This window comes from Uranotaenia lowii, chromosome 2, assembly GCF_029784155.1.
Source record: "Uranotaenia lowii strain MFRU-FL chromosome 2, ASM2978415v1, whole genome shotgun sequence".
In the NCBI taxonomy this organism is placed as follows: Eukaryota; Metazoa; Arthropoda; class Insecta; order Diptera; family Culicidae; genus Uranotaenia; species Uranotaenia lowii.
This window is the reverse complement of record NC_073692.1, coordinates 33,128,932-33,156,158: the sequence shown is the minus strand read 5'-3', so window position 1 is coordinate 33,156,158 and position 27,227 is coordinate 33,128,932. Positions and strand designations below refer to the sequence as shown.

The 27,227-nt window shown below is 38.6% G+C and overlaps 1 protein-coding gene across 5 annotated transcripts in view; it reads left to right on the top strand.

The window, feature by feature from the left end:
- Nucleotides 1-20,547, top strand: part of LOC129745221 (glucosamine-6-phosphate isomerase) — a 36,471-nt gene extending 15,924 nt beyond the window's left edge. For 3 of the 5 annotated variants that reach the window (XM_055738157.1, XM_055738154.1, XM_055738155.1), the window contains exons 2-3: nucleotides 4,601-5,372; nucleotides 14,756-15,087. In XM_055738157.1, coding sequence (XP_055594132.1) covers nucleotides 4,605-5,372; nucleotides 14,756-14,821 — 834 coding nt within the window. In that variant the 5' untranslated portion in view covers nucleotides 4,601-4,604 and the 3' untranslated portion in view covers nucleotides 14,822-15,087. The other 2 variants (XM_055738159.1, XM_055738158.1) reach the window with 2 other exon arrangements.
- The last annotated feature ends 6,680 nt before the right edge of the window (nucleotides 20,548-27,227 follow it).

Sequence of the window (27,227 nt, the reverse complement as noted above, 5' to 3'; positions counted from 1 at the left end):
TGACCTTACTGTCCGCATACCACTTCAGCACGTCCTTGAAGTAGTGGCATGAGGCCAAATCCGGCCAGAAGATTGTTGGGACGTTGTGGGCCTTCAGGAGAGGAAGCAGCCGCTTCTGGAGGCACTCATTCATGTACACCTGTCCGTTAATCGTGTCCTGGGTCACGAAAGGTGCACTCCGCTTCTCGCACGTGCAGATGGCTTGCCCAACCAGGAATTTATTCGCTAATTTGGACATCTTCTGAGTGCTTCGGAACGCTGAACTTATCCTTGGCCGTGTAAAACAGGTTGCAGGGAATCTGTTTGAAGTCGGCCTTCAAATATGTTTCGTCGTCCATGATGCAGCATTCAACTTTAGTCAGCATGTTGAGGTATAACTTCCTGGCACGGGTTTTGGCGGATTTGTTCTGCCTCTCGTCGCGATTAGGGGCCTTTTGTACCTTGAACGTTCGAAGCCCAATTATTCCTCGAACCGCTTAATCACTTGCGACACCGTGAAATTCGCAATTCCCAACGTTTTAGCAATGGAACGATGAGAGAGATCCTTGTTCTCGTGATGAATGAGCAAGATTTTATCACGCATGAGCTGTTCTTTCGACTTCATTTCCGCGAGTTTTGATCACAGGACTTTTAAACTTGCAGAATGTAAACAGGGACGAATGACTTTTAAGCCTAGTCCACACTAGGAGACGGTTCGTCTCGAGACGGTCTCAGTGTCTCCCATTTTCTTCGGGAGACACTGAGACCGTCTCAGGTTTCCAACAACAACAACAACAGACGACAAAGTTCGTCTCATAACAAAAATCGCAGTTCATGTTGACTAGGCTTTAGAAGTTAAAATCCATCCAAATAAAAAAAGCAGAATTTAAACAATGCACTTTGAACTAAATCCACCCAAAGTTTCATTAAATTCTACCCAACGGTTTATAAGTCAGAGCAATTTCATAGTGTGGCAATTTCATCGTGGACACCCTTTATTTCAAACATTCAGTTTCAAAACCAAGTTTCTCAGTCAATGCTCGCACAGTAATTAAATTTTTAAAACGAAAACAATTACCAACAATATGTTCCGTAATCAATAAAATCTTCATACCCTTGTGGCTACCACGAACACCTGAAGAGCTGTGAAAATCCAGTCCACGTTTCACCTTGTCTTACTAAACAAAACGGAACTCGAACCAGCACCATCAAAATAAAACTGACGTATCATTCGATAAAGAATCTACTGCATCTCCCATGAAAACACATTTCACATTCTCGATTCAAAAGCAAAACTGACAGCGTAGTTGAACGCGCCATTGTCGAAACTGACCGATCTATTCCGCATCTGTCTTTCTATATTTTCTCACTTTCCTATTTTCTTTTCATCTATTCCGCCATTTCCGTCACAAAGCTTACACATTTTTTTCTTCACGAGACGTTACGCGATCCATCCTTCACGAAATTAGTCTGTAATCTGATCACTGATTCGTCTTTTTCTTTCGGTCCCCGAACTCTCTTTTTCCAAAACTCCACACAACTTTTTTCTCTCTAATCGAAACGAACGCTCTCAAAAACCGAATGTTTCCGTTCCGTTCTTAGCAGAGATGCCAATGTGTCTGATTTTTCGAGGCTCAGTCTGACAGCCGATAAGCCATTGAATTTCCCTGATTATTGAATATATGAATGATTTTTTCTCTACCTCTTCGGCTAGGGAGTTTGTCCAGGCTTTCTTCTTTCTTCTACAAGCTCTTTTAACTGCCTTTTCCAGCTCCGCATATCGTAAGCGGTCGGCTGCTTTGGCTAACCCGGTATTGCGGTTACTGGGAAAATTTCTAATCGCGCGACGGTAGCCTTCCGTGCGGTAGGCTAGCCGGAGCAGTAAACACAGTTAAAAAATTCACTCTTACTCACTAATTTCATTGAAAAGTTAAGAAGTAAATTCTTGAATCAATCTTCAAATCATTATTTTGCAAGAGAGGACACATGAAGTCATCGGAATGAAATATTATTATTCTTAGTATTCATGGAGATTGAATTAATTACGAGCGTTAAAATCCCAGACAAAACAAAAAACAATCTACATTATTGAAAACACATTTTTCCATAGCCTGAGAATTACCGAATTTGGCATGACGAAGATTTTTGATGCGATGAATGCGTCTTTGATAGCTTTATATACAGGTCGAATTCAATTATGTTGTAGTAAAATGTAACAAATCGTATATGAGAAGTTAAAAAAAGGAGTTGTGTACGGTGAATAATCTATTATAGGAAATAATACCATTCGCATCGCAAAAAATTGGACTGCGCACTCATAACTGCGAAATTTGTGCAATCTGTCGAATCAGTATAAAATCTGACGGTTTTCTACACGCTAACCGCTTTTCAGTTAAACTTTATACGGATAACTCCGACTGCAAAACATAGCACGAAATCCAACATTCAATGAATGATCGCTACCGTGTCGTCGAACTCTAAACTTATTTAAACAACTACAGGTTTTCATTTTTTTTCGTGAATTTGTCCGCGGATTGACCCCATCGCAAACAGTTTTTTTTCTTAATCATGTTTCCGTGATTTTGACCGCTGATTGACCAAGCTCAAGGCAAACACAATTTTTTGTTTTATAAACAATAGATAATCCGATAATAATGTTAGGTATACATGTTTGTTTGACAACTTTTTATTAAATCATCTTTCAATGTTTTCCGCTTGTTCATCCTATTTAATTTCAGTCGATAAATAATCCTTATGTAGAACAATGCTAATTTTTTTCTTGAATACTGTAAATTTTTTTACAGTGGTACCCTACGGGAGCCCAAATCAGCTATCGCAGAAATAGAAAAAAAGAGTGGATCAGCAATACATGCCTGCTCAATTCCGACTTTCGCCTTTCTCCGATCATCGAAAGAGATTTCATCGCTTTCATCCGACTTCTTCTTCCACAAACTTTGCCGAGAGTACCATGGCTCGTCGTGATAAAGGCATTCTTGTTTCCACACTGTTCTTCGACTATTCCGTCTGTCGTGCAATGTCTGCGCTTCGTTTGTTGTGGACATCGAGAAGGCTCCTCTCCATTTCCGGCTGATGCAGATGTGGTCAATTTGGTTTTCTGTTCGGTCATCTAGGGATACCCAATTGACTCAAATATCCGGTGAGCCCAATATCGCAGCAAATATGAAATCGTATCAGAAATGATAACTCAAGTCGTCAACTGCATAGTGATAAGATCGTATAAAATGTCTGAAGTCAGTTTAATTCGGATATGCTAGAAAATCCGCCATGTTTGTAAATTTTGAAATAATTTTGCTCCCTTGCGGACATAATCTTGTGCTCTCTTGTCTTGATAGGTACGAATAAGGTGTCGGATAAGGCCCAATTGGTGTAGCTTTCGTCACCTAAGAAAGAAATGAAATTGATGTGTGGATATTGCCACTTTCCACTCCTTTCAACATTCATACGATCTTTCTATAATGTATATGAAACGTAGATATATCAAAACAGCACAAGAAAATAGCTACAAAAATGTTTGCTGGTATTCGGCCATACGTTTTTTGGGTGATATTCATTCGGCCGAATATTCGGTTCATCCCACTAACTTAACATTAAAATAAAATGTTATAAAACAAGACACTTCCTATTGCTCCACCGGGGCAGCTTGCAATAATAGAATCACACCGGGGTCAACCCATGTCCTGTTGCCATGCTGCGGTCAACCTTCAATTTTGGGTTGGCGGCGGGAGGCTAGCTAATATGATCACTTTTTGCCATCAATCAAATTTCGGAATTATTCACCGGGTGATTTACAGGCTTGGCCAGCAGCCAGCTTGTCTGCGGTATGCGGCGATTCAGGCGTATGAGAGAACGTGCGTGCGTGCGTGCGTGTCTCCGTGCTTTCGTGATTCCAGCAAACAAACACGTTCGTTCCTCAGCCGAACGGCCTGGTAGGTATGCTTGGTCTGGCTCAGATATCGGTCTGGTTTGGATGGATTGATTGAAACATTAGTGCTACTAGTGGGACTTGAATTTGGGCATAAAAAAGTTTTGGTGTTGTTTTTCTAGAAAAAAGTTATTAATTTTTTATACATATATAAAATTTAAAAAAAACTAACTTTTCGATTAAAAACAATGAATTGTTCCAAATTTTTTAACCATAATTGAAAATTGATTTAACAATAGCTTGAAGATATTCAAGGTTTAAAAGTTCAGGCCGCATCAACAGCGAAGCGTCCCACACTCCCAACGCCAAGGCTTACAATTAATGAGATATGATATGACTTCCGGCGGCGGCCCTTCGTCGGTTATTTGATGGACACGTTCAATATGAGTCCCGGTTCGGTTCTGATTGTAATCAGAGCGTACTTATTTGTCCGGCCGTTTATTTTTGGACAGGAAAATACCGCAAACCAACATGAATGAATGGAAATTTGATAGGCTTCCTGCTCTCTCCCCTGCCTGGAGGCATGTCCAGGAATTCGGACAACTGAGTATTATTTTTGTTAATTTTTAAAGTATTTAAACAGGAGATTTTTTCAATGCTTTGATTTTATTCGTCGTTATTTTCTTCTAATAATAAACAAAATTTCTTATAATTTTCCCTTTCTTATTTAAATTTCAGAATCATGCGGCTGATAATCCTGGACACTGCTGACTACGTGGGTGAATGGTCTGCCAAGTATGTGATGAAACGTATCAACGATTTTAAACCGGGCCCGGACAAGTACTTTACACTGGGGCTCCCAACTGGTTCGACGCCGCTCGGAATGTATCGGTATCTAATCAAGTTCCACAACGAGGGCAAAATCTCTTTCAAGTACGTGAAGACTTTCAACATGGACGAATATGTCGACCTGCCAAGGGATCACCCGGAAAGCTACCATTACTTTATGTGGCACAACTTCTTCAAGCACATCGACATCGATCCGGTGAATGTGCACATTTTGAATGGAAATGCGCCGGATTTGGTGGCTGAATGCAATGCTTTCGAAGTTAAAATTAAGGAAGCCGGAGGCATTGAACTGTTCATCGGAGGAATCGGTCCCGATGGCCACATTGCCTTTAATGAGCCAGGGTCGTCGTTGGTCTCGAGAACCCGAGTAAAAACCCTGGCCCAAGATACCCTGGAGGCAAATGCACGATTTTTCGGAAACGACATCTCAAAGGTGCCGAAACAGGCCCTTACCGTCGGAGTGGGAACCGTGATGGATGCACGGGAAGTGATGATCATGATCATCGGGGCCCACAAAGCTTTCGCCCTGTACAAGGCCATCGAGGAGGGTGTCAACCACATGTGGACGGTGAGTGCCTTCCAGCAGCACCCGCACACCATCATGATCTGCGACGAGGATGCAACCCTGGAGCTGAGAGTTAAGACTGTCAAGTATTTCAAGGTAGGTTCGCTGGGATTAGTTTCGAGAGTATTGTTTTGCTATCTTATCGCATTATTTGTTTCTGCTCGGTGGAGGCCTTTCGGTGACAATATTGGACTTCAAATTGGTTCCCTTCGGTGGTGGCGAAACTATATAATTTAAAAATATCCGTAATTTTTTTAAGTTGTTTAAAATTGGGTAATTTGGTTTTTTATTTCAAGTATACTAACTTTTCGTTTGGACGCCTTTTTAAGGTTGCATTTTATTTTTTTCTTTTTATTTTTTCATAGTTTATTTTATTTTTATTGGTTCATAAATCTGGCTGCACGATAAATGTGACTTAAAATGTAAACATTGTGTCTTCTAAGCCAACGGTAATGAGATCGATTCCTAATCAAGGCAAAAATAACTCACTTTCCGTGTGCTGGTGGTTTTAGCTTTTCTTTTGTAAGATGCTAGCCATCATATCATTGAAAGAAGTTCGCTTAGTGTTAAGTTAATGGAATCTCTTCAAGGAAGCATTAGATTTTATTGAGATCCTATTTTTGTGTGAGTGTCCTTTAAAAAAAAATTACAAAAAAAAAATATTTTGGTAAGTGGCTTTAGGTGTTAATTTAGTTGGTCATTTGTGAACTTTAGAATTATATTTTAATTTTTGGATGGTTTGGTGGTGTTTCTCTCTTTGATCATCATATTTCATGCGCATTTTCGCATAACATTTTGAAACTCATGACTTATACAGCTATTTTCAACATGTAGGGAACCGTTCTTGAATATCACGTAACGCAAATTTTGATCATTTTAATATAATTTATTATTAATAGAAATATATCTCTGCTTTGCGGAATTTTCTGCCAATCTGTCAACCGGATTTTCAGTTAGTAACGCTGAAAATTCACCAATCCACGCAAGAAAAAATGAACAATAAGGTTTTTTTACGCAGTAATGCGTACCGCGTGCATAAAATCCGCGTAAAAAACGCATTTATTCCCGAAAACCGCGTTAACTTGGGTTGGGACAGGGTAGACCTGATATGAATGACATGATATGACATTGACAATAACATGACAATGACATTGAGACCTAAGACAAGACTTGAGACTTGAGACCTAAGACCTGAGGTTTGAGACCTGAGACCTGACACAAGAGACTTGAGACCTGAAACCTGAGACCTGAGTCAAGAGATCTGAAACATGAGACTTAAGACATGAGATCTGAGACTTGAGACCTACGATTTGATACCTGAGACCTGAATCAAGATATATGAGACCTGAGAACTGAGACATGAGACCTGAGACTTGAGACCTGAGACTTGAGACATGGGACCTGAGACATATTACCTGAGGCTGGGCTCTGAGACCTGATACTTGAGACCTATGACCTGAGACCTTTTTTTGGCTTTCTTACAGAAAGGCATAGGGAACGGTCAGTTGGGGATATCATTAATTAAGGGCCCAAGACCCCACTTTATAGGTACCAATCGACTCAGCTCGACGAGTTACGATGATGTCCGGAAATTTGTATGTTCCATTAAAACGTTCTTAACACATTAACTCCTATTCTAGGTTTCACGATTTTGATGAATTTAGTATCAAAAAATTGGATTTTTTTTCCTGTAGGACTTATCTCAAAACCAAAAAAAAAAAAACAAAATTGTTTAAAAATTTTCTATTCCATAGAACATATCATGCTTACGTTGGCTTCAAAAAAGGTAACCATTTGCTCAGCAGCAGCAGCCAGCAATCGCTAAATTAATTACGGAGGCGATCGAAAATTTGACAAAAAGTTCATCAAACAGCAGAGAATCGAACCCACGACATCTAGCATGAGAGTTTAGGAGGCTAACTCCTAGACCACTAGTGAGTGTTGAGAATTGTGGCTCTCAAACTTGAACAGTTTGAAATATTTTGATAGTAAATGAACTCGTTGAATATCAGTTCGCTTATCCTCCAAAAAACGTACTGACCACCTTTTTTTTATATTGAGTTTAGTAATTTTTGCTATCGATTTTCTTTAATTTTAATCTTTTTTATAGATTAATCATATATAATTCAGAAATAAGGAATCCATTATTGTGTCATTTATTTCCAAAGATAATTGACACTCTGTAAGAAAGCCTCCAATCCACTGATAAGTGTATTAAATCGGGTTTTTAGTTGGTATCCAGGAGGTAAATCCTGGTTTACGTATTGTATTCCAAGGCATGGCGAGCCTCTGCGTCCTCCCAGTTTGCTACTCTGGGTCCAAGGGTACAATGGGAAGACTCATGATATACACCGTGAATACCTCCTTCTCCCTAAACTCCATTTGGGGCGCAGACCTTGTTCCCACCTCGAACTGTTGTAACACACTATTCTTCAATAGTGGGAGGTCTATTCGCGCTTGTGCGCTCTAAGGAAATACACATTAAAGAGACCACTTTCAGCAAAACCTCTCATCCTTACGACTCGACGTCCGAATTCTCCCCTAGCGACTTGAGAACCGACATCTCCTCCATTCCCACACAAACTTCTCCTCTTCGCGACTCGAGGCCTGATCTCTCCTCAAAAGACTTGAGACCAAACGCCTTATCATAAAGACTCTGGGTTGACCACACAAACCTCTCCTCCTGTAGACATGAGACCTGAGACCTTAGACCTGAGACCTAAAACCTGAGATCTGATACCTGAAACACGAGACATGAAACAATTAAAACTTTTTTCAATAGCCTAGGTTTTTTTCCTTAAAAATGGTAAAAAACCTCGTTTTAAAAATTGAAGTTCTGTATTGGATCATTGCATTGAGATTTTGAACTAGGTTGTCGAAATCATAGACAAATGTTCAATTTCACATATTTTCATTCAAATGTCATCAAAACTACATTCTTGATTTTAGAATTTTTATCCAGATTTATATAATTTTTAATCTTTTTTAGACATCATTGAGGTAGGATTTCTAAAAAAAAATATGACTTTGGTAATGTGGAATGCGAATTATAAGTAAAATATCTCAATGTATCGATGTTTGTTATAAATTGTCTATCAAATTTCTGAAAAAAACATCACAGATAATCCTCAAAGACCTTTTGGATCGAATCACAGAATTTCAGATACCTATTGTTTTTAGCAAGAACTAATAATTTTTGTCAGTAACTTTGATGTGTTGATAAAAAATCTAAAATTGTTCACTTTTGTAATTTCTGTCAATATTCAGAAATGAAAAATATTCCACAAGGTTTTGGTTTAAAATTTTTTGTCAGTACGAACCCCGTTCGATTTTTGCAACACTTCCAAACTTTGTGTTGCCAAAATCGAATGTTGCCGGTTTTTTTCAAATTTTTTTCACTTATTACTACAAAAAAAATTATTTTTATCATTCACAATATTTTGATTCAATTTTTTAATTAACTTTAATGGATTTCGCTTTCCAAAGTGATAGGAGTTAAATAATTAGGAAAAATGTATCCCAAATAAAATAAACTCCAGTAATAATCAATATTGCGTTTATGCCTTGGACAGAACATAATAAATGCTTAAATGCCAGAAAAAGTGAATCTGAATGATTATGGGGCAAAAGCAGATAAATGCATACATATTTGATTGCAGAAAAAAGTTAATGCAAAAATATTTGCAAAAAAGCCTCGCGGGCCGCACAAAAAGGTATCGCGGGCTCATCCCTGTTTTAAACTGATTGCGTTAATGTCGAACAAAGTCGAATAATTTGCTATTTTGGAACACAAATTTGACAATCAAACAAGACGAAAGTCTTACACACAGAATCTTTTAAACTCGTAAGTTGAGTTCGAATGAACATAATTTTACATCATGCAAGATGAATGTTGGTTAATCGCCGCGATGTATTGTTGTTGAATTTTATCGACGTTTTTCGGCGAGTTTTACAAATTAAAAACTGTTTTTTACCAGTTGTCCAGACGTTTCGAGCTACTTTGGCGTTCGCTCCTCTTCAGTGGACACTAAAATATATTATAAATTACAATTTAATACTACAATTATAATTTTTGATTTAATTTGTAAGTTTGAAATCAAAAATTGTAATTGTTGTATTGAATTGTAATTTAAAATATATTTTAGTGTCCACTGAAGAGGAGCGAACGCCAAAGTAGCTCGAAACGTCTGGACAACTGGTAAAAAAAACAGTTTTTAATTTGTAAAACTCGCCGAAAAACGTCGATAAAATTCAACAACATCTTGCAAGATGTAAATTTGAGGTGAAGGTCTAATGTTTACTTTTTTCATATAATGTACAGCTGTGTGCGTATATCATAGATTTGTAATGATGTAAAATGGAATTCATTTTTTAAAATAGATCAAATAAAATTAGGTTATCAAGCGTTTCTAGCTCGATTCATTTTCATTATCTTTTGGTGTGTCTAGTGAAATCCGTTTGCACTTGCCTCGGTGTACCTTACAACGTTTGAGTAAATATCTTACCGCGAAATGTTCCATACCACCAAAACAAAAAAAAACGAGAAAAGGCTCATACCGCAAATTGGTAAACCGCCAAATCGACCAATAGTCATGCCGCGTTTTAGTTTTATTTTCCAAATGATAAACTGCCAAAATAACATACCGCTGATGTGAAAACCGCGGACAGGGGTAAATATGTACCTACAACCGTCACACAATGGGGTAAAAAGTATATAAATCGCGAAAAAATTAAATATCTTCTCTCCTACACAAAACAAATCTATGAAAAAGTACTTTCTTTTAGTGAAAATTTCCAGAAAACCGATTGGACGTAGTTTCAGACGCCGCACGAGCTTACGAACGAAGTTATAGTGCCTTGTTAACCCCTAATTCCCCTATATTTTGTAAACAATCCAGAAACAAACTTATTTAGACTCAGGGTGTCGACTACCTGGAAAAACCTGGAAAATCAGGGAAAATCAGGGAATTCAATTTGCATCAGGGAAAATCAGGGAACATCGGGGAATTTTTCCACCAATCAGGAAAAAAATAATGATCCTGATTTTATTTGAAGAAATTGAAACGTCATAGTTTATTATCAGCTTAAAAATTTACTTCAGTATACGTTGCTCATGTAATTATCGTTAGCCCTTTGAATTTTTGCGTTTCCGAGTCTTGTTTTACAAGCGAGTGGTGTTAGCCCTTCAATTTACGCGCTTTTTCATGACAGCTTTGTGTTTTTGTCATTGGGTTTCTTCTCGACTGGTTATCAGCTCTGTGCTTGCGTACGAACAGACACGGAAGTGTGAAATGTTCAAGTTTTATTCTGAAAAGTGATTGTCTGCGACTGGCTGTAAAATTATTATAAATTTGAGGTGAGAAAAACTGTGCTGTATTCCGGAGTGATTGCCGGAGGCGATAAATTTGATAATTATGACCGTAGCAAAGAAAGGCTGAATCATTTTTGGAGTGGAGTGCTAGCAAATGCCAAGTGTCCAGAATTCTTCACATCGTCAAAATGATTTGCTGTCTTTGACATGGCAACGCGAATGTTGAACGTGGTTTTTCAGTAAATTCCGAATGTCTCTTCGAAAATATGCGTGAAGAATCAGTGGTGGCTAAACGACAAATCTATGATGCTGTTTTTTATGCTGGAGGGATAAAATCAGTCCAAATTTCCAACAAACTTATTCAGAGAGTTCGAAATTCAAATGCTCTGTATTTGGAAGACAAAGATCGCCGCAAAAATGAAGCTCTTGAATCAGATCAAACAAAGCTGATGAAGCGTCATCGAGAAGCGGAAGCAAAATCGCTTGAGGTGAAACGGAGGAAAATTTTGGAAGACGCACAGAAGAAAGCTGATAGCTTGCAAGAGAAAATTGTTATGCTAAAATGATAAGAATTTCTACAAGTGGATCCGAACTGGCTGACTTATCTTAAAATGTTCAGTATCACAAATAATACTTCCATTAAAATTATCGTAATAAATTAGTATTCTCGACTCAAAGCTTTCTGTGCGTTTATTTTCGGAGGAAGTATATTTTTTATAACTTTAAGTTTCTTCCTCAGGTGGTTTTTCAAACCTGGAATTTTCTAGAAAACGACTGGAAAATCAGGGAATTTTATTACCAGATATAAATCAACACCCTGAGACTTGAAAACATTGAACAAAAATAGACCTATATTGTGCAACTTTGTCTGAAAAATCGAATGGAGGCCGTTTGAGCTACCGTACGTATCGGAAAATGGAGTTATGGCTAATTTACCCTCAATTCCACTGTATTTTTCAATTATTTCAGGAAAAAAAACATGTTCGGCCTTCCAAATTTTGAATCAAATGGGACTTATCTTGTGTGATATTCTCCAAGGAATCCCATGAAGCCTGTTCGAAACACCGCACGCTTCGAAAAATCGAGTTATGGCTGTTTTTACTCTCAATTCCCCTATTTTTTTCAATTATTTAAGAAAAAAGCATTATCGGACTTGAGAGTTTTGAACCAAATAAGACTTATCTTATGTTATTTTTTTCACGGAATTCAACGAAGCCTATTTAAGCTACCGCATGCATTGGAAACAGGATTTATGGTTGTTACCCTCAATTCGCTTACATTTTTCAAATAGTCAGAAAAAGCTATGAGATTGATCTTAGGTGATTTTTTTCCGAGGAATTCAATAAAGGCTGTTTGAACTACCGCACGCTACGGAAAATGGAGTTATGGCTGTTTTTACCCTAAATTCCCCTACATTTTTCAATTATTCCAGAAAAAATCATGTTCGGACTTGAAAATTTCGGACCAAATGGAACGTATCTTATGTGATTTTTTTTCGAGGAACCCAACAAAGCATATTTGAGCCACTGCACGGATTGCAAACTGGTGTAATGGCTGTTTCTCCCTCAATTTCCCAACATTTTTCAAATATTTCAGAAAAAGCATGTTTCGACTTGAAAATTTTGAACCAAATGAGAATTGAGAATAAAACGGCCATAACTTCATTTTCCGAAGCTTGCGGTGGCTCAAACAGCCTTCATTGGATTCCTTGGAAAAAATCTCACATAATACGTCCCATTTGGTTAAAAATTTGGAAGGCCGAACATGCTTTTTTTCTGAAATAATTGAAAAATACAGGGGAATGGAGGGTAAATTAGCCATAACTTCATTAGATTTCTCAGACAAAGTTGCCCAAGGTAGGTCTATTTTTGTTCAAAGTTTTCAAGTCTAAATAAGTTTTTTTCATGGATTGTTTACAAAATATAGCGGAATTAGGGGAGAGAGCGACGCTGAATACACGAGAGAATACCGCACTGAGAGAACTAGGGCTGCTCTCGCTGAAAGCGCCTAGAAGGTTCGAGGCTGTTCCATCTGATGCAAGCACGTGCTTGTGTGCTTGCTCGTCAGCCTATTTAAAGGCGCATTCTCTATGCGCCGAGGAGTCAGTCATAATCAAACCGCCAAGCCGTCGAGATGGGACGGTAGTGTAAATAAGTATAAATAGTAGAAATAAGCAAAGAGAAAATATAAAAGGATAAACGAAAGAGTGTTTTGTGCTCTCTTCTGGTGCTTCGCTCCGACGCCTTACTTCCGGGTCCAGCTGCCACAATCGGCTCTTTTCAGAGCCCCTCCACCCGAAAGAGTTTGGATCTCGGTCAACCAGGCGATCGAGATCACCCCGAGCCTTGGCCGCCAGGCAGCGTCAAGAGGACCTGCCTCCACGCACTGATGGGACAATCATGCGTGGTTGTCTCTTCAGGTCCAATCCCACGAGGGGAGCGGACCATCAGTGGTAGTTTTCCCAAGCGCTCACGTCGACGCGACCTTGGCCTCCAGGTACAGTCCGAGGACTTGCCTCCACTGGTGAGACAGCCACCAGGGGTTGTCTAGAAGAGGCTCGCTCCAGCAGGGGGAGTGAGTCCCACCAGTGGTCGTTTTGCCAAGCACCGCACCCACAGTCCACCAATGGCTTTTCATGGCCACAACAAGGGGTTTAAAAGACACTACTGTAACTCCGTTCGTAAGCTCGTGCGGCGTCTGAAACTATGTCCAATCGCTTCTCTGGAAATTTTCACTAAAAGAAAGTACTTTTTCATAGATTTGTTTTGTGTAGGAGGGAAGATATTGAATTTCTTCGCGGTTTATGCACTTTTTTCCCCTATTTTGCGTCATTCTATATACACATTTTGTTCCAATACATTTTTTCTTTAAAGTCGATACTGGGTGCTAAAAAACACAGAGCCAAAAGCTAATTATATTTGGATGAAATTTCCAGAAATAGGTTGAAATCCGCTCTAAAATGTTTGCCAGTTAATTTTCTAGACCTGGTTTTTTATACTTCAACGACCCATGTTACATGTCCAGTGTGCACAGCTAACATAAAAACCTTATCAAAAATTTGCCAAACTTAACTGACAGACTCGCTATGGTCTACAATAAGATTCCCGAAATTTTTAAAACGACCCGTCCGTCCCTCATCTCTGGACCAAGGTTGCCGAAATCACAGAATAATCTATAATGCCACAGAATTTTGGGCCAATTTTCATCAAAGAATCTGTGTCACAGAACATAGAATTTTAGAAATATAACAAGATTTCTCAGAATTTGAAAATTTTGAATGTTTTTTCCAAATTTTAATTTTTTATGTCAATATAAATTTTTGATAATTATCTTTGAATTAGAAAGATATGATAAAATTGGTAATGTTAATTGGTTATTCTTAAATAAAATATCAAAAAAGACGCACATGATTTTTGAATGAAATTAATAGAAAAAGCATCACAGAAAACTGTCACAGAATTTTAAGGTAAAATCACAAAAAGTCAGAATTTTTTTTCCCAAACACCGAATTTTTTTCGACTACCTTGCTCTGGACTCTCTCACCTCTTTTACGATTTTTTTAAAGTCAAAATTTTCAAAATCGGAGATATGGCATTGACTTAAAAGTCATAGGAAAATGTTGTAAAAATTTATTATTTTCAAAATTTTATGGTTCTTCTAAAAAAAAATTTTGTTTATTAAAATTTGGAAAAATCGAAAAGTTAGCACAATTCAAAGATCAATCGAAATGCACGGTTGCAGTTCGAAAACTCCCAGCAAACTTCCAACAAAACTAAATGCATTTTCATTACGCTACGCTCGACATAGTTAATTCAAGAGTGGCTGATTTTCGAGAACAAGAAAATCATCGGGTCATCAGCAACGTTAACAACATTGTACAGAAAGAGGCTACAAAGCGATAATGGTGATGGTGTGGTGTGGAAAACTTGTTTCCTAACAAACTTTCCTCTTGGCTTTTTATCACAGCTCTAGATGCGCTTTTTCTTGCTCACTCGAAACCGATTCGCATTGCAGTCAGGAGGACAGCACTTTCTCAAACAAGGTTTTTCTTTTCCAATCACTGCACACTGCTCTCAACTTTATTCACCATCCACCACCAACCTTCATCATGGCACAAAACAAAACGAAACGAAACGAAACGAAAAAAAATCGAACACCCCCACCACAGGCCCTTAGTAACGTCCACCATAAACTGATCGAGGAGGACAGTGCCGACATCAGGAAGCTGAAGTAAGCTGAAGGCCCCCTCGCTTAGATTCTTGGCTCTCTCCATCGGGGTTTTAGTTTCGATTGAAATATCACGCGGAACCCCCGAACCCCGGAACCGGATGTAAAACTACTGGCAGACAACCGGAGAGCCTGAAGTGTAACTTTTTTTTCTTCAACTTTGTTTCTTTTTCTTTCTTTACCATTCCCCCATTCTAAGTATTCCGAACATAGATGTAGTTTCCCCATGTGTGGATGCCGAATAAACTTTCAATTGAATTGCTCGTAAGTATATGGAAAATCGATGGCAATTGTGAGCGCCCGGTGTTTCACGTCAGGGTGATTGAGTTGAGAAAATTCCTTGTTGTTGCTTGTTTTAGAATGTTTAGACGATTATCATTGGATAGTCAATAATATTCGGCGTTTGAAAGGTCATCTGAAAAAACATTCTTAAGGTTTTTCCTATCAAATAAATATTTATAGAACTGGAGGCAATCCAATTCAATTCTTAAGTTTCATTTAACCAAAAAAGTTAATATTTTTTCACCCAATTCAAGTATTAAGACACCATTTAAAGCTCTCTTTAATCACTTTTGTTTCCATTTGACTCAGAAATCTTTTCCAAAATTTTGAAAAATCTGATGAAAAAGTTGATAATGATAATACTAGTAACGTTAACATCTAGTCCTGACTTAAAACAATCTCGATTCCGGAAGATGGAAGAATTAAATTGAATTCATGGAATTGAAAAAGATTTTTTTCGTATTTCTTTAATTTTTCGTTTTTTTTAAACTAATTTCTATCTTAGTCTAACTACAATATTTTTCTAGGAGCTCTTTCCGATTGTTCTGGTTATCGAATATTCCCAAAGAAATAAAGCGATGCAATTAGATTTTAGTGGGTTTTTTTCATAAAAGCATATTTAAATGCTCATATTTGAAGAAAATGCTTACCTTAATATCATGGTTTAAGCTATTTATGTGATATAACATTTATATTGTCAATAATAAGTTTCAAACGCGAAGTGAATCTTAAAAAAATGAGGCAAATTATAAGGTTTTTTTTGTTCAAACAGCTTAAACGAGTTTCTCTTATTTTCTCTCAGCTTTAGGAATTGCTGTCCAAGGCTGAATGTGAAAATCTTTTGCACAATTTCGGTTGATGTATGAAATTTTTAAATTAAATGCACAGATTAAATCAAAAACTACTTAAAGCTTGTGATTCTACGTTTTTTTCTATAGCACAATGTTCTTAAACACTGCACAATTGGCAAAAAAATTCAACATCATCATTCCTGTACTAACAAAATCTATGAAAAACTACTTACCCTAAAAGAAAATTCCCGAAGAATGGATTGGTCAAAGTTTGAAACCCGGCACGAGCTTACGAACGGCCTTTTAAACCCATAATTTCCCTTTATTTTTTAAATAATCAACAAAAGGCTGATTTGGACTTGAAAATTTTAGACAACAATGGACCTATCTTGTGTGAATTTTTCCCAAAAATCAATTGAAGGCTGTTTGAGCCACCACAAGCTTAAAAAAAGGAGTTATTACTGATTTTGCTCGCACTTACCATACATTTCATTAGTTTCTTTAGAAAATGGTAAGTTCGGACTTGAAAATTTGGAACCAAACGAGACCTTCTTGTGAAATTTGACTAATCAAATGAAGGCTGTCTGAGCCACCGCACGCTTTAAAAAAGAGAGTTATGTCTGTTTTACCCTCAATGTTACCCTATTTGTTTTTCAAATTGTTTAGAGAAAGCGTATCCGGACTTCGAAATTTCTAAACCAAATTAGACCTATCTTATGTGATTTTTACTGAAGAATCGAATGAAAGAAATTTGAGTTACCGCAAATTTTCTCTAGGAATTTTATAAATTGGCACAAAAACCATCAGCTGGCTCGGTTCCACAGACGAAACAAGACGAAAGACGAAAGTACAAAATATTCAATTTTCCCATACAAACCTAAAAGTTAAAATTTACTCATGTAAACGTTGCTTAAAATTTTTGCAAAAAATCATGGATAAGTTTTGGACCAAGACAAAGCTTTTTAGACCCCAGGGTTTGAGAAATTCCAAAATGACCTCAAATCGATTCAGTCTATTACCACAGGCTTAGAAAATTGGAGTTAGCGCTGATTTTACCCTAAATTCTCCTTCATCTTTTTATGAATTTAGAAAAATATGTTTGGACTTGAAAGTTTTAACCTAAATGAGACCTATTTTGTGAAATTTCTCTCGAGGAAATAAATGAAGGCTGTTTGAGACACCGCACGCATCGGAAATTGGAGCTGTGGCTGTTTTTCTCTTGGTTTCCCTACATTTTTCATTTTATCCAAAAAAAACCCTGACCGAACTCGAACATTTAGAACCAAATTAGATCTATCTTGTGTGATTTTTTTCCGAATATTCAAGTAAAGGCTGTTTGAGAAAATCATAACTGAATGCAAAAACTGGAATCAAATTTTGATATTCTCGATTTTTTTCTTCTTTTTGTGGTAGAAAATTCGACTGGAAATATGTTTTTTCGGGGAGTTTTTTTCCGGCTTGCAATCATGTTTTTAGCAAAAACGACGTATTTATTTACGTTTCCAACGTTTCGATTCTTATTGGATCTTCTTCAGGGACGAAAAAATACAGTTTTCTTGTGAGTGTCGACTCAACTGGTCTGGCTGTCTAGCTGTCTTTTGATTGCGTACAGATGTTTGCGGATAAAAGTCCGTTTGTCTAGTGTTTTTGGGATTAATTTTCCACAGCATCGAACTTTTAGCACAGTCTTCACTTTTCACTTATTTGGCGTTGGAAACGTAAATCAATACGTCGTTTTTTGTTTAAAATAAGACTGCAAGTCGGAAAAAAACTCCCAAAAAATAAAGATTTTTTTCTTGTTTATAATAAACGTTGAATTTTAAAAACAGTGAAGTGTTCATACACGTTTTCCACACGGTTTCTAAAACGGCTTTTAATATCGTGTTTTGAACGGGTGATTGCAATAGAAAGTAAATTCTTTGCATTTGGAATGATAGTGGTCAAAATTCCACAACTGCTTCACAATTTACAACAATTTGCAATAATTCGCACATTTTCTCTTTCTCTCTGAGCACTGGTTTCTCTCATTTTGACTCAAATTTACTCATTTCCCGCGCGAATGGTCACAATTTACCACAGTTTCAATCATTGGCTGTACAATTTGTGTGATCATTGTATCTCAGCTCAGTCCCCCGGTTTCGAAGCCACCTAGAATTTCAAGTCTCACGTTGCACTTTTTTGACTCACTTCTGACATCTCACGTTTTATGTCTCCCTTTTTATCTCACATTTCATTTATCACGTATCTCACTTCTCTCAAATGACATCTCACGTCTCGTCTCATACTCTCATGTCTTACGATGTCACATTTCACATCTAATGCATCGTGTCTCACGTCTTACGTCGTCTTGTATATCACAACTAATGACAGATTGAATTACTTCTCACGTTTCATCTCATCTCACCCGCACGTTTATCTTCTAATGTATCTTTTTTCTATTTCACGTCTCATCTCACCTTTCCACGTCTCTAATTTCGCATCTCCAAGATTCTCATTTCTTATCATATCTCACGTCTCACGTTCAACGTTTCTTTGTCTCACTCTCAGGTATTCTTGACCGGGTCATAAGGCAAAAGTTTGCATAACTTTAGAAGCATTCAGGCAAATGATACCAAATTTGGCATTGGAAGGTATTTGGCTTCGAGAAACATTTCTATGAATATTTCCTTCTCCTGTGAAGAGATAGAAAAAGAGGAGGGTAGCTCTCTTACGATTGTCTACATAACTCGAAAATTTCTATGAATATTTCCTTTTTCCTGTGGAGAGATAGAAAAAGAGGAGGATAGCTCTCTTGCGATTTTCTACATAACTCGAAAATTAGTCAAGCAAATGGATCCAGATTCCAGACTTGACATGCGGGGAAATTTTGGTACAAACGTTTCAATGTTTATTTGGCATGCGAATTTATTTGGATGTGGAAAAAGGAACTTTAGATAAGATTCTATGGTTTTCCGAGATCGCTCTTTAATCCCAGTTAATAAATAGGAAGAGGGGAGGAGTTTTCTTGATTATTGAGAGATTAATTATTAGAGTCCCCCTTCTCTGACTTGGAAACTAATCAAGCAAATGGAACCAAATTTGGCATGGAAGAGAAAATTTGAATTAAGGTAAAACATTTATTTTGGATGAATTTAGGAACTTATGAATAAACTAGCATAGAGTCCTAATCTTAGACACATAATATAGATTAGAAAACAAACTTTAGGTTAAGTTCAGATACCGATATTCCAATAGGAACTTACTGTCTTCTTCAACGAAGAAGATAATAAGTTGCTATCGAAATACCGGTATCTGGACTTTTCTTATACCGTGGTTGGATTAGTGGGAATCTTTCGAATGATTGATTCAGTAGAATAGTTCAACCAAGTAGGCTCACAACACATATTTGAGTATTTTTCAATGTTTTTATCATATTGTCTCTGGGCATCACATAACTTTTTTTCGTTATTTATTTTTAATCAAAAGTATCACAAACATATGTTATGCTTTCATCCATTAATTGAGTTCATATTTTGCGTAGCAGGGGAAAAAAACACCACCAAACACATCGCTCCCACAATCAGGAAGCGGCACCAAAAGGGTAAAGGTCAACAGAGCACTAACGCGTGACTAAAACTTCTCACCCGTCTATCTATTCTCGATCTAACGACCTCGGGCGGATGCCACCTTTTTCCGGATCCGGGGCCTCTTTCTCTGTGTTGGTTGGGTAACAAAATTTCACAATCTTATATTTTCTATTATTAGAACCACCCGTCCTTACTTCCTTTTTTTTCCTGGTTTCGGGGTTTTTCACTTCTGTCCTGTGCCTTCAAATTGAAAGAGACTAACTGCAAAAAGGAGAAAAAAAAAATTAGAAACAGCCAACTCGTCAATTCATTTTATTTTCCGGATTTTCAACCCTTTGGCTAATTTTTCGATACCATTTTCCTTCCGTGTTCTGCTGCCCAATCTCATCTCATCCACCCACTACGAACAGGATTGCTACGCGTTGGCCACGGCCAGTGGAAACCTGGACGATGCTACCCGGCCTAATTGATGACCGTCGTCGGATCCGGAGCAGAGGCTCAGCTGTTGATCCTGGACCCAGTCTCCGGCTGTTGAAATAAAAATAAAGGATTTACCTTTTTTTTCGTCTCTCGAATTTGGGTATACCTACCTACTTATATGTTTTGTATATTTATGTTTGCTCCCACGCCGTCGTCGTCCCACCGGGGAGGATCAATTTTGTCCAAATCACCTCCGGGCTTCCGAGAGAATAATCCGAAAGTGAAGAAGGAGGTGCCTAAGTGGAATGATTTGCGTTCGAATGGCATTTCAGTTTTTCACATCATTCAAGCTATTAATTAAATTTCTTTTTTCATATGTTTCATTTGTATTTTACTCTTTTTCACCCAAAAAAACAACAGAGTCTGTACGATGTTCACTCGAAGCTGATAGAGGGGGCGTAAGATAAAGTACCACTAAAACGATCTACGTTTTTTTTCTCCTAACATCACGTAATGTGAAGGTTCTGTTTGTTTTTCAAACAGTATCGAAGAAAGTGTAACTTTTAAAATAAACCAGTCGCTCGAATCCAAAGTCTTGAACCACTGCTATCGAAGTATCAAAACGACCCAAAGAAGATGAAAAAGTAGAATAAACAAATTATTTTTACACTCAACCCCGGTATTTTTTACAATCAAGAATTGAAAGAAACTTTCCTTTTCGCATCTTTAAATCATCAACTTTCCGAAAATTTCCCGTAGGCTCAAACATTTGGAATGGAGTTCTTCTTTTATTTTTATTTCCCACGTAGAAGAAACAGTTAAATTTTTGAACAAGGTGTTTAATATTTTTATTGAGTGTCATTTTCAGAATTGAGCCATAAGGTTGAAAATTTCCTTATTCATAAGATATTCTACTTGCACAGTATTCTTGAAGACTTACGTCAATGTTCGTCACGTAAAGTCTGCTTCATTTAATATTGGAACACAAACAATTGCGTGTAGTTCAGTCATTTATTAACGAATTCATAATTTGTTTTTCATACAAATGTAGCATTTTCTTTACTCTTTCATAAAAAAAAATTAAAAAAATTATTCATTGCTGTTTCGAAGAAATTCTCGTACTTTTCCCGTAATACGGCACATTGGGCGGCGCACACCCTTTTCGTCCACCGTTTTGGCGATTTGATTCCACCAGTTCTTCATTTGAGTCATGTTCCTAACAAGTTTTCCCTTTGCCTTAAGCCTCCGCTTCGTGATTGCCCAGTATTTCTCTATCGGCCGGAACTGGGGGCAGTTTGGGGGGTTGAGGTCCTTCGGTATTACGCTGACCCCGTTCGTTGCGTACCATTCCATAACCGTTTTGCTGTAATGGCAGCTTGCGAGGTCCGGCCAAAACATTACTGGACGGTCGTGGGCACGAATAAACGGCAGAATTCTGTAGGCACTCTTTTTTGTAGACTTCTGATGTCATTGTCTTGTCAGTGAGAAAGACTTTGGTTTTCTGTCCACAACTGCATATCCCCTGCCAAATCATGTACTTGCGGGCGAATTTATCCGCAAACACGAACTTAAATTTTGCAGGTACATCCCCCCGAGCCGTCGCCAAATAAAATTTTTGACCTGGGATTTGCCCAAAGTCCGCCTTCACGTCAGAATACATCCGTCGAACTTGGTCAGCACTTGGTCGTACAGCTTTCGAGCACGGATTCTGGCCACATTGTTCTGCTTCAGCGTCCGATTTGGCTGTTTGCTGGCTCGGAATGACCTTATTCCTTCCCGGAGACGAATTCGTCGCACCGTACTGTGAGCGGCCTGGAACTTATTGGCCAAATCGCGGTCTGAAAGATTGGGATTCCTCTTGACGGCCTTGATGACTTCCCACGCAGTTTCCGGTCGACAGTTCCACTCCGACGCTTCGAATGCGGCTTCCGAGCCGTCGTCAATGTTTCCTTGTACTGCTTGATAACACGCCATACGGTATTTCTGGGCATTTTAAGCTGTTTAGCTAGCTTCGATGCCGACAACAATGGATTTTCAAGAAAACTGTGCACAATTTGATCTCTCCGTTCGGCTTCCATGGCGGTTGTTTACAAAATGCTATCGTTTGGTGTTATGACATAAATACATGGTGAAAGGTAATGAATTTCCCGACACGTGGGTGAAAAAAGTTTCCAAATCCGTCCACTAGGAGTGCCACAATGAGCAAAAGAATTTGTTCCAATATTAAATGAAGCAGACTTTAGTTGTTTTTTTTTGTTTTGGAGCACCGTGCCAATCTAATCGAAAATAGACGTGGAACTAAGTATGCAGAGGTTGTAAGTCAAAGAAGTAAAACCAACTATTTGACGGTCGCCATGGGAGGAAAACTGTTTCGTAAAATGGCAGCCAAATTAGCCATGTCGAATTTCGAAAACCGATCATATACAATTTGTAAATTGGCTCAAAAAACAGACATGGGCTAAATTTTAGATCAATCGGATTTGATTTAGGTGTGCCTCAAAGCGTTCAAAATTCGGTTTTTACCCTAAAAATTACCAAAGGGGGTACCAAAGGAAATCGATTAAATCGTAATTTTAATTTTGACGCCAAATTACTTATAATGCTTAAAACATCTAAATCTGGTGTTATCTCGAATAAAAATTTTGGTCTAAAATCGACATTCTGGGACTTCACCGTATCGGTCAAATTTTTTTTTTGTTTCAAGATTTGCAACAGATCTTGTTTCATGCATTTCTAAGTCTTTTTGCATTAAATTTAAATTTCGATCTCCAAATTTCCTTTTTTTTTTTTGAAAACTTAAAGTCTATTTTTAATAAAAAAAAAACCCGGATAACACCAGATTTCGAAGTTTTAAGTTACAAGAGCCGATGTGGTCTAGCGCATGGGCTAGCGCGCATACTTAACACCAGATTTCGATGTTTTTAGCATTTCATCATCAAATTTAAAATTTAGATTTTTCCGATTTCTTTTGGTGCCCCCTTTGGTGATTTTTGAGGGTCAAAAATCCGAATCTTTGGGCGTTTTAAATCAAGTCCGGTCATTAAATCAAGTCCGATTGAGCTGAAATTTAGCACTGGCCATTTGGTCGTTTTTCAAAATTTGATCATGACATTTTTCCTATACATCGATTGCTACCGTTAGGTGTAGGTAATTCAGCTGTTTTTTTGTAGTGAAAGAAGAAAAACAAATGGCTCAAATTCTACATTTTCATTTCGGAAGGTTAACGAGACATTTGAAAAATCAAATGCTAGGTCTAACAACCATTCGGTCCATCGATCATCCAGCTTAGCATCCATACGACCAAGAAACCTTCAACCAAATGACTAATATTGCAACATTGCTATCCCTTTTGAAATTTACTCGGCCTAGCATCTTTTCGGATCCCCCTAGCGACCATTCGGCCAAGCGACCATTCGAATTATCGTCCATTCGGTTTAACGATCATTCACTCTGTCGCCCATTAGACATTGAATCCATGTAAAATCCAGAATTATGAACCATCTGTATTTTTCCCGAACGGCTGTTGGTTTCAAAAAGTTCAACCCAAAAACCGGCCAAAATCCGGGCAAATTAGGGCCAAATCTCAGAAATTATTCAAAAAAATCAAGGAAAAACCCTTGAAAATCATTTATTTTTATTAAAATAAAGCCTGCTTCATTTAGAATTAGAAAAAAAATTTGGAGGACGGATATGAAGGTTCTTGGCACCCACGTATCGGGAGTTTTGTTAGCTTCACGTATGTATTGTACTGTACTGTACTTTGTAAACAATCAACATGGAAACCGAAAGAAGGGAAAAAATTTTGCACAGTTTTTTTTTGAATATCCTTTGCGGTCTGCATAATTGTAGCCAGATTTAGAAACCTTACAATGGTCCAGTGTTATGCGCCAATCGACGTTTCATTTATTTATTTATTTATTATATTTCAATCATCTGACAATAGTGTCTCCATGACAACAATATATTGAAAAACTTATATAATTCAAAACTTTTAACTATTTTTTTTGTCTTTATTTTAAGAGACTTTCAGCCTTTGGCTGGTTCGTCTCTGACTTTTAACTATTAATCAATGAGATAAGTTCATGTAATCTGCTAGAATTCCTGATCCTTGATTTGTATACAGCAGTGGTTGTGTTAAAGTCATAGTCTTCGTAGAACGAGTTGAAGATTCTGCACATCGTTCGGAGAGGTTCACATTGACCATAGTTAGTTCGATGAAAGCCAACACGGATAAATTCTCGGCCTCTTAACATCCGTGGACCAGCGTTGATGTTAATTTCACGAAGTAAGGTGGGGCAGTCGGTTTCACAATCCAGTATTTTCTTGATAAACACTGCTCGGGCAGTTATACGGCGTTCCTGAAGAGTCTCCATTCCAAGCAATAGGCATCTCTGACTATATTCGGGAAGATCATACTGGTTGTTCCATGGCAGAAATCTCAATGCGTATCTAATAAATCTAGCTTGGACTGCTTCAATTCTGTTCGACCAAAACTTGGAATTTGGGCTCCATACAACCGAAGCGGTTTCCAAAATTGATCGGACTAACGAAAAGTAGAGAGATCGCAGGCAGTAGGGGTCACGGAATCCTTTGAAAATTCTGGTGATGAAGCGAAGATTTCTATTAGCCTTAGCAATTATCGCCGAGTAGTGTTCACGAAAAGTCAATTTTTCATCCAAAATCACTCCTAAGTCTTTAAAAGACGTGCACCGTTCAATGGGGGAACCGAAAATATTGTAAGACCAGTTAATAAAGGTGGTCTTGCGGCTGAATGAAACGATTTCACATTTTGGAATGCTAATAGCTAGGCAGTTTACGCAACACCAGTCATTAAATTTGTTAATGTAATGTTGTAACATCTGGCAGTCAGAAATCGTTTTTATCTTACAGTAAATTTTTAAGTCGTCTGCATAAGCCGATCTGCACTCCTCAGGAAGCAGTAGAAGAATATCGTAGAAAAAAATGGAGAAAAGTAGCGGACCAAGGTTGCTGCCCTGAGGAACGCCAGAAGGATTCCGGAATTCTTTCGATTCATATGATCCTATTTTTACTGACACTTGTCTGTCGCTAAGATACGATTCCATCCAGTTTAGAATAATGTCTGCAACACCCAATTTGCCAAGCTTAGCAAGCAAAATTTTATGGTTGACACGATCGAAGGCTGATTTCAAATCGGTGTATATTGTGTCGATTTGGTAACCTTTTTCCATACATTTCAGAGAAAATGATGTGAAATGAGTTAAATTTGTGTTAATGGATCTTCCGGGGAAAATCCGTGTTGGTCAGTAGACAAGTAAGACTTAGCTTTGTACATCAAGCTTTTCGATAACAGAATTTCGAGTAGTTTTGACCCTGCGCATAACGAAGTAACTCCTCTGTAATTTTTCACATCCTGCTTGTTTCCTTTTTTGAATGCAGGGAACATAACCGATTTTTTCCAGAGAGCAGGACAGCAAGCAGACGAAAGAGACCGATTGATTAAATAAGCCAGAGGTTGCCGATTTGCAAGAAAAAGAGCAGTTTTACAGTCAACTGAACAGCGTGGTAGAGAAAATTCCGAAGGGTGACATTCAAATCCATTTGGGCGACTTCAACGCAAAGGTTGGCTCCGACAATCAGGACCTTGAGCGCATCATGGTACGCCATGGTCTGGGACAGATGAGCGAAAACAGAGAGCTGTTTGTAGAATTTTGTGGCAACTAAAACAATTCGATCGGTGAAGCGCTTTTCCCCTATCGACCAGCACATAAGGTCACTTGGGTATCCAGAGATGGCAAAACAGGAAATCAAATTGACCTTATCTCCATCAGCCGAAAATGGAGAAGGAGCCTTCTTGATGTCCGCAATAAACTAAGCGCAGATATTGCATGTGACCATTATCTCGTCCTTGGTGAGATGCGACTGAGAGTTGCGCGTGTTCAACGGCGCGAGGAGATAGTCAGGTGTCGATACAAAGTCCGCCCGCAGGATAACCCAGAGGTGAAAAGGGCATACATTGAACAGCTTGAATCCCGAGCCTCGGGACTGCCGACAGGCAGTTGAAGAACAGTGGTGTGGAATCAAGAATGCCTTTCTCACGACGAGCCGTGGTACTCTCGGTGAAGTTTGTGGAAGAAGAAGTGAATGGTTGTCGGATGAAACTTGGAGGATGGTCGATGGTCGGAGAAAGGCAAAAGCCGGAAGTGAGCAGGCATGTACCAGGTCAGCCAAAGCAGCTGCCCGCTGACGATATGCGGAGCTGGAAAAGGCAGTTAAAAGAGCTTGTAGACGAGACAGGAGAGCCTGGACAAGCGAAGAGGGAGAAAGAGTCGCCGCCAATGAAGATATCCGATTACTTTATGACATTTCTCGCCGCCTCAGTGGTGCAAGGACTAATGCAAGAATACCGCTGAAAGACCGAGCAGGTCAGTTATTGATCGATCGAAAAGATCAGCTCAAACGATGGACTGAGCACTTTAACCAACTCTTCCGAGTCACGAATAGCGATGGCCAACAGAACCTGCAGCTCGAAGCGCCAACAGTAAATCGCATAAATGGCGTCAACTCGGAAGCGCCTTCGCTGGCTGAAATAAAAGCTGCAATCAAAAACATGAAATCCAACAAAGCACCTGGGATCGATAGCATCCCTGCTGAAATGCTGAAAGCCGACCCTGCCCTGTCAGCACAACTGTTGCACCGTCTTTTCGCTGACATCTAAGATACGGAACATTTCCGGCCGACTGGATGCAGGGTAACCTCGTTAAGGTCCCGAAGAAAGGAGACATGACAGAGTGCGGTAACTGGCGAGGCATAACGTTCATCTCAAAGTACTCTGTAAAGTGATCCTGAACAGGATCCAGGAGAAAATCGACGCTACACTCCGACGGCACAAGCTGGATTCCGATCCGGACGATCATGTGTGGACCACAACACAACGCTACGAATCATACTGGAACAAATCAACGAATTCCAGGACTTTCTTCTGTTGGCGTACATCGATTTCGAAAAAGAATTTGACCGACTGAACCCCGAAAACATCTGGGTTACTCTAAGACGACGAGGAGTCCCAAAGAAAAACTAGTCCATCTCGTCAAACACAGTACGAGACATTTTAGTGCAAGGTCTATCACGACGGTGTCTTGTCTGATCGAATCCCGGTAACTGCTGGAGTGAGACAAGGATGTATTTTATCACCGAGATCTTGACTGGATCGATTGACTGTAGACCAAACCGAGGATTTTCCGTGGAATCCTCCGACAATGGAGCAATTGATAGACCTTGACCTGGCTGACGATATTGTTTTGCTCGCCCAAACACAACCGGATATGCAGAGCAAACCCGATGACCTCACCGAAAGTTCCAAGGCAACCGGTCT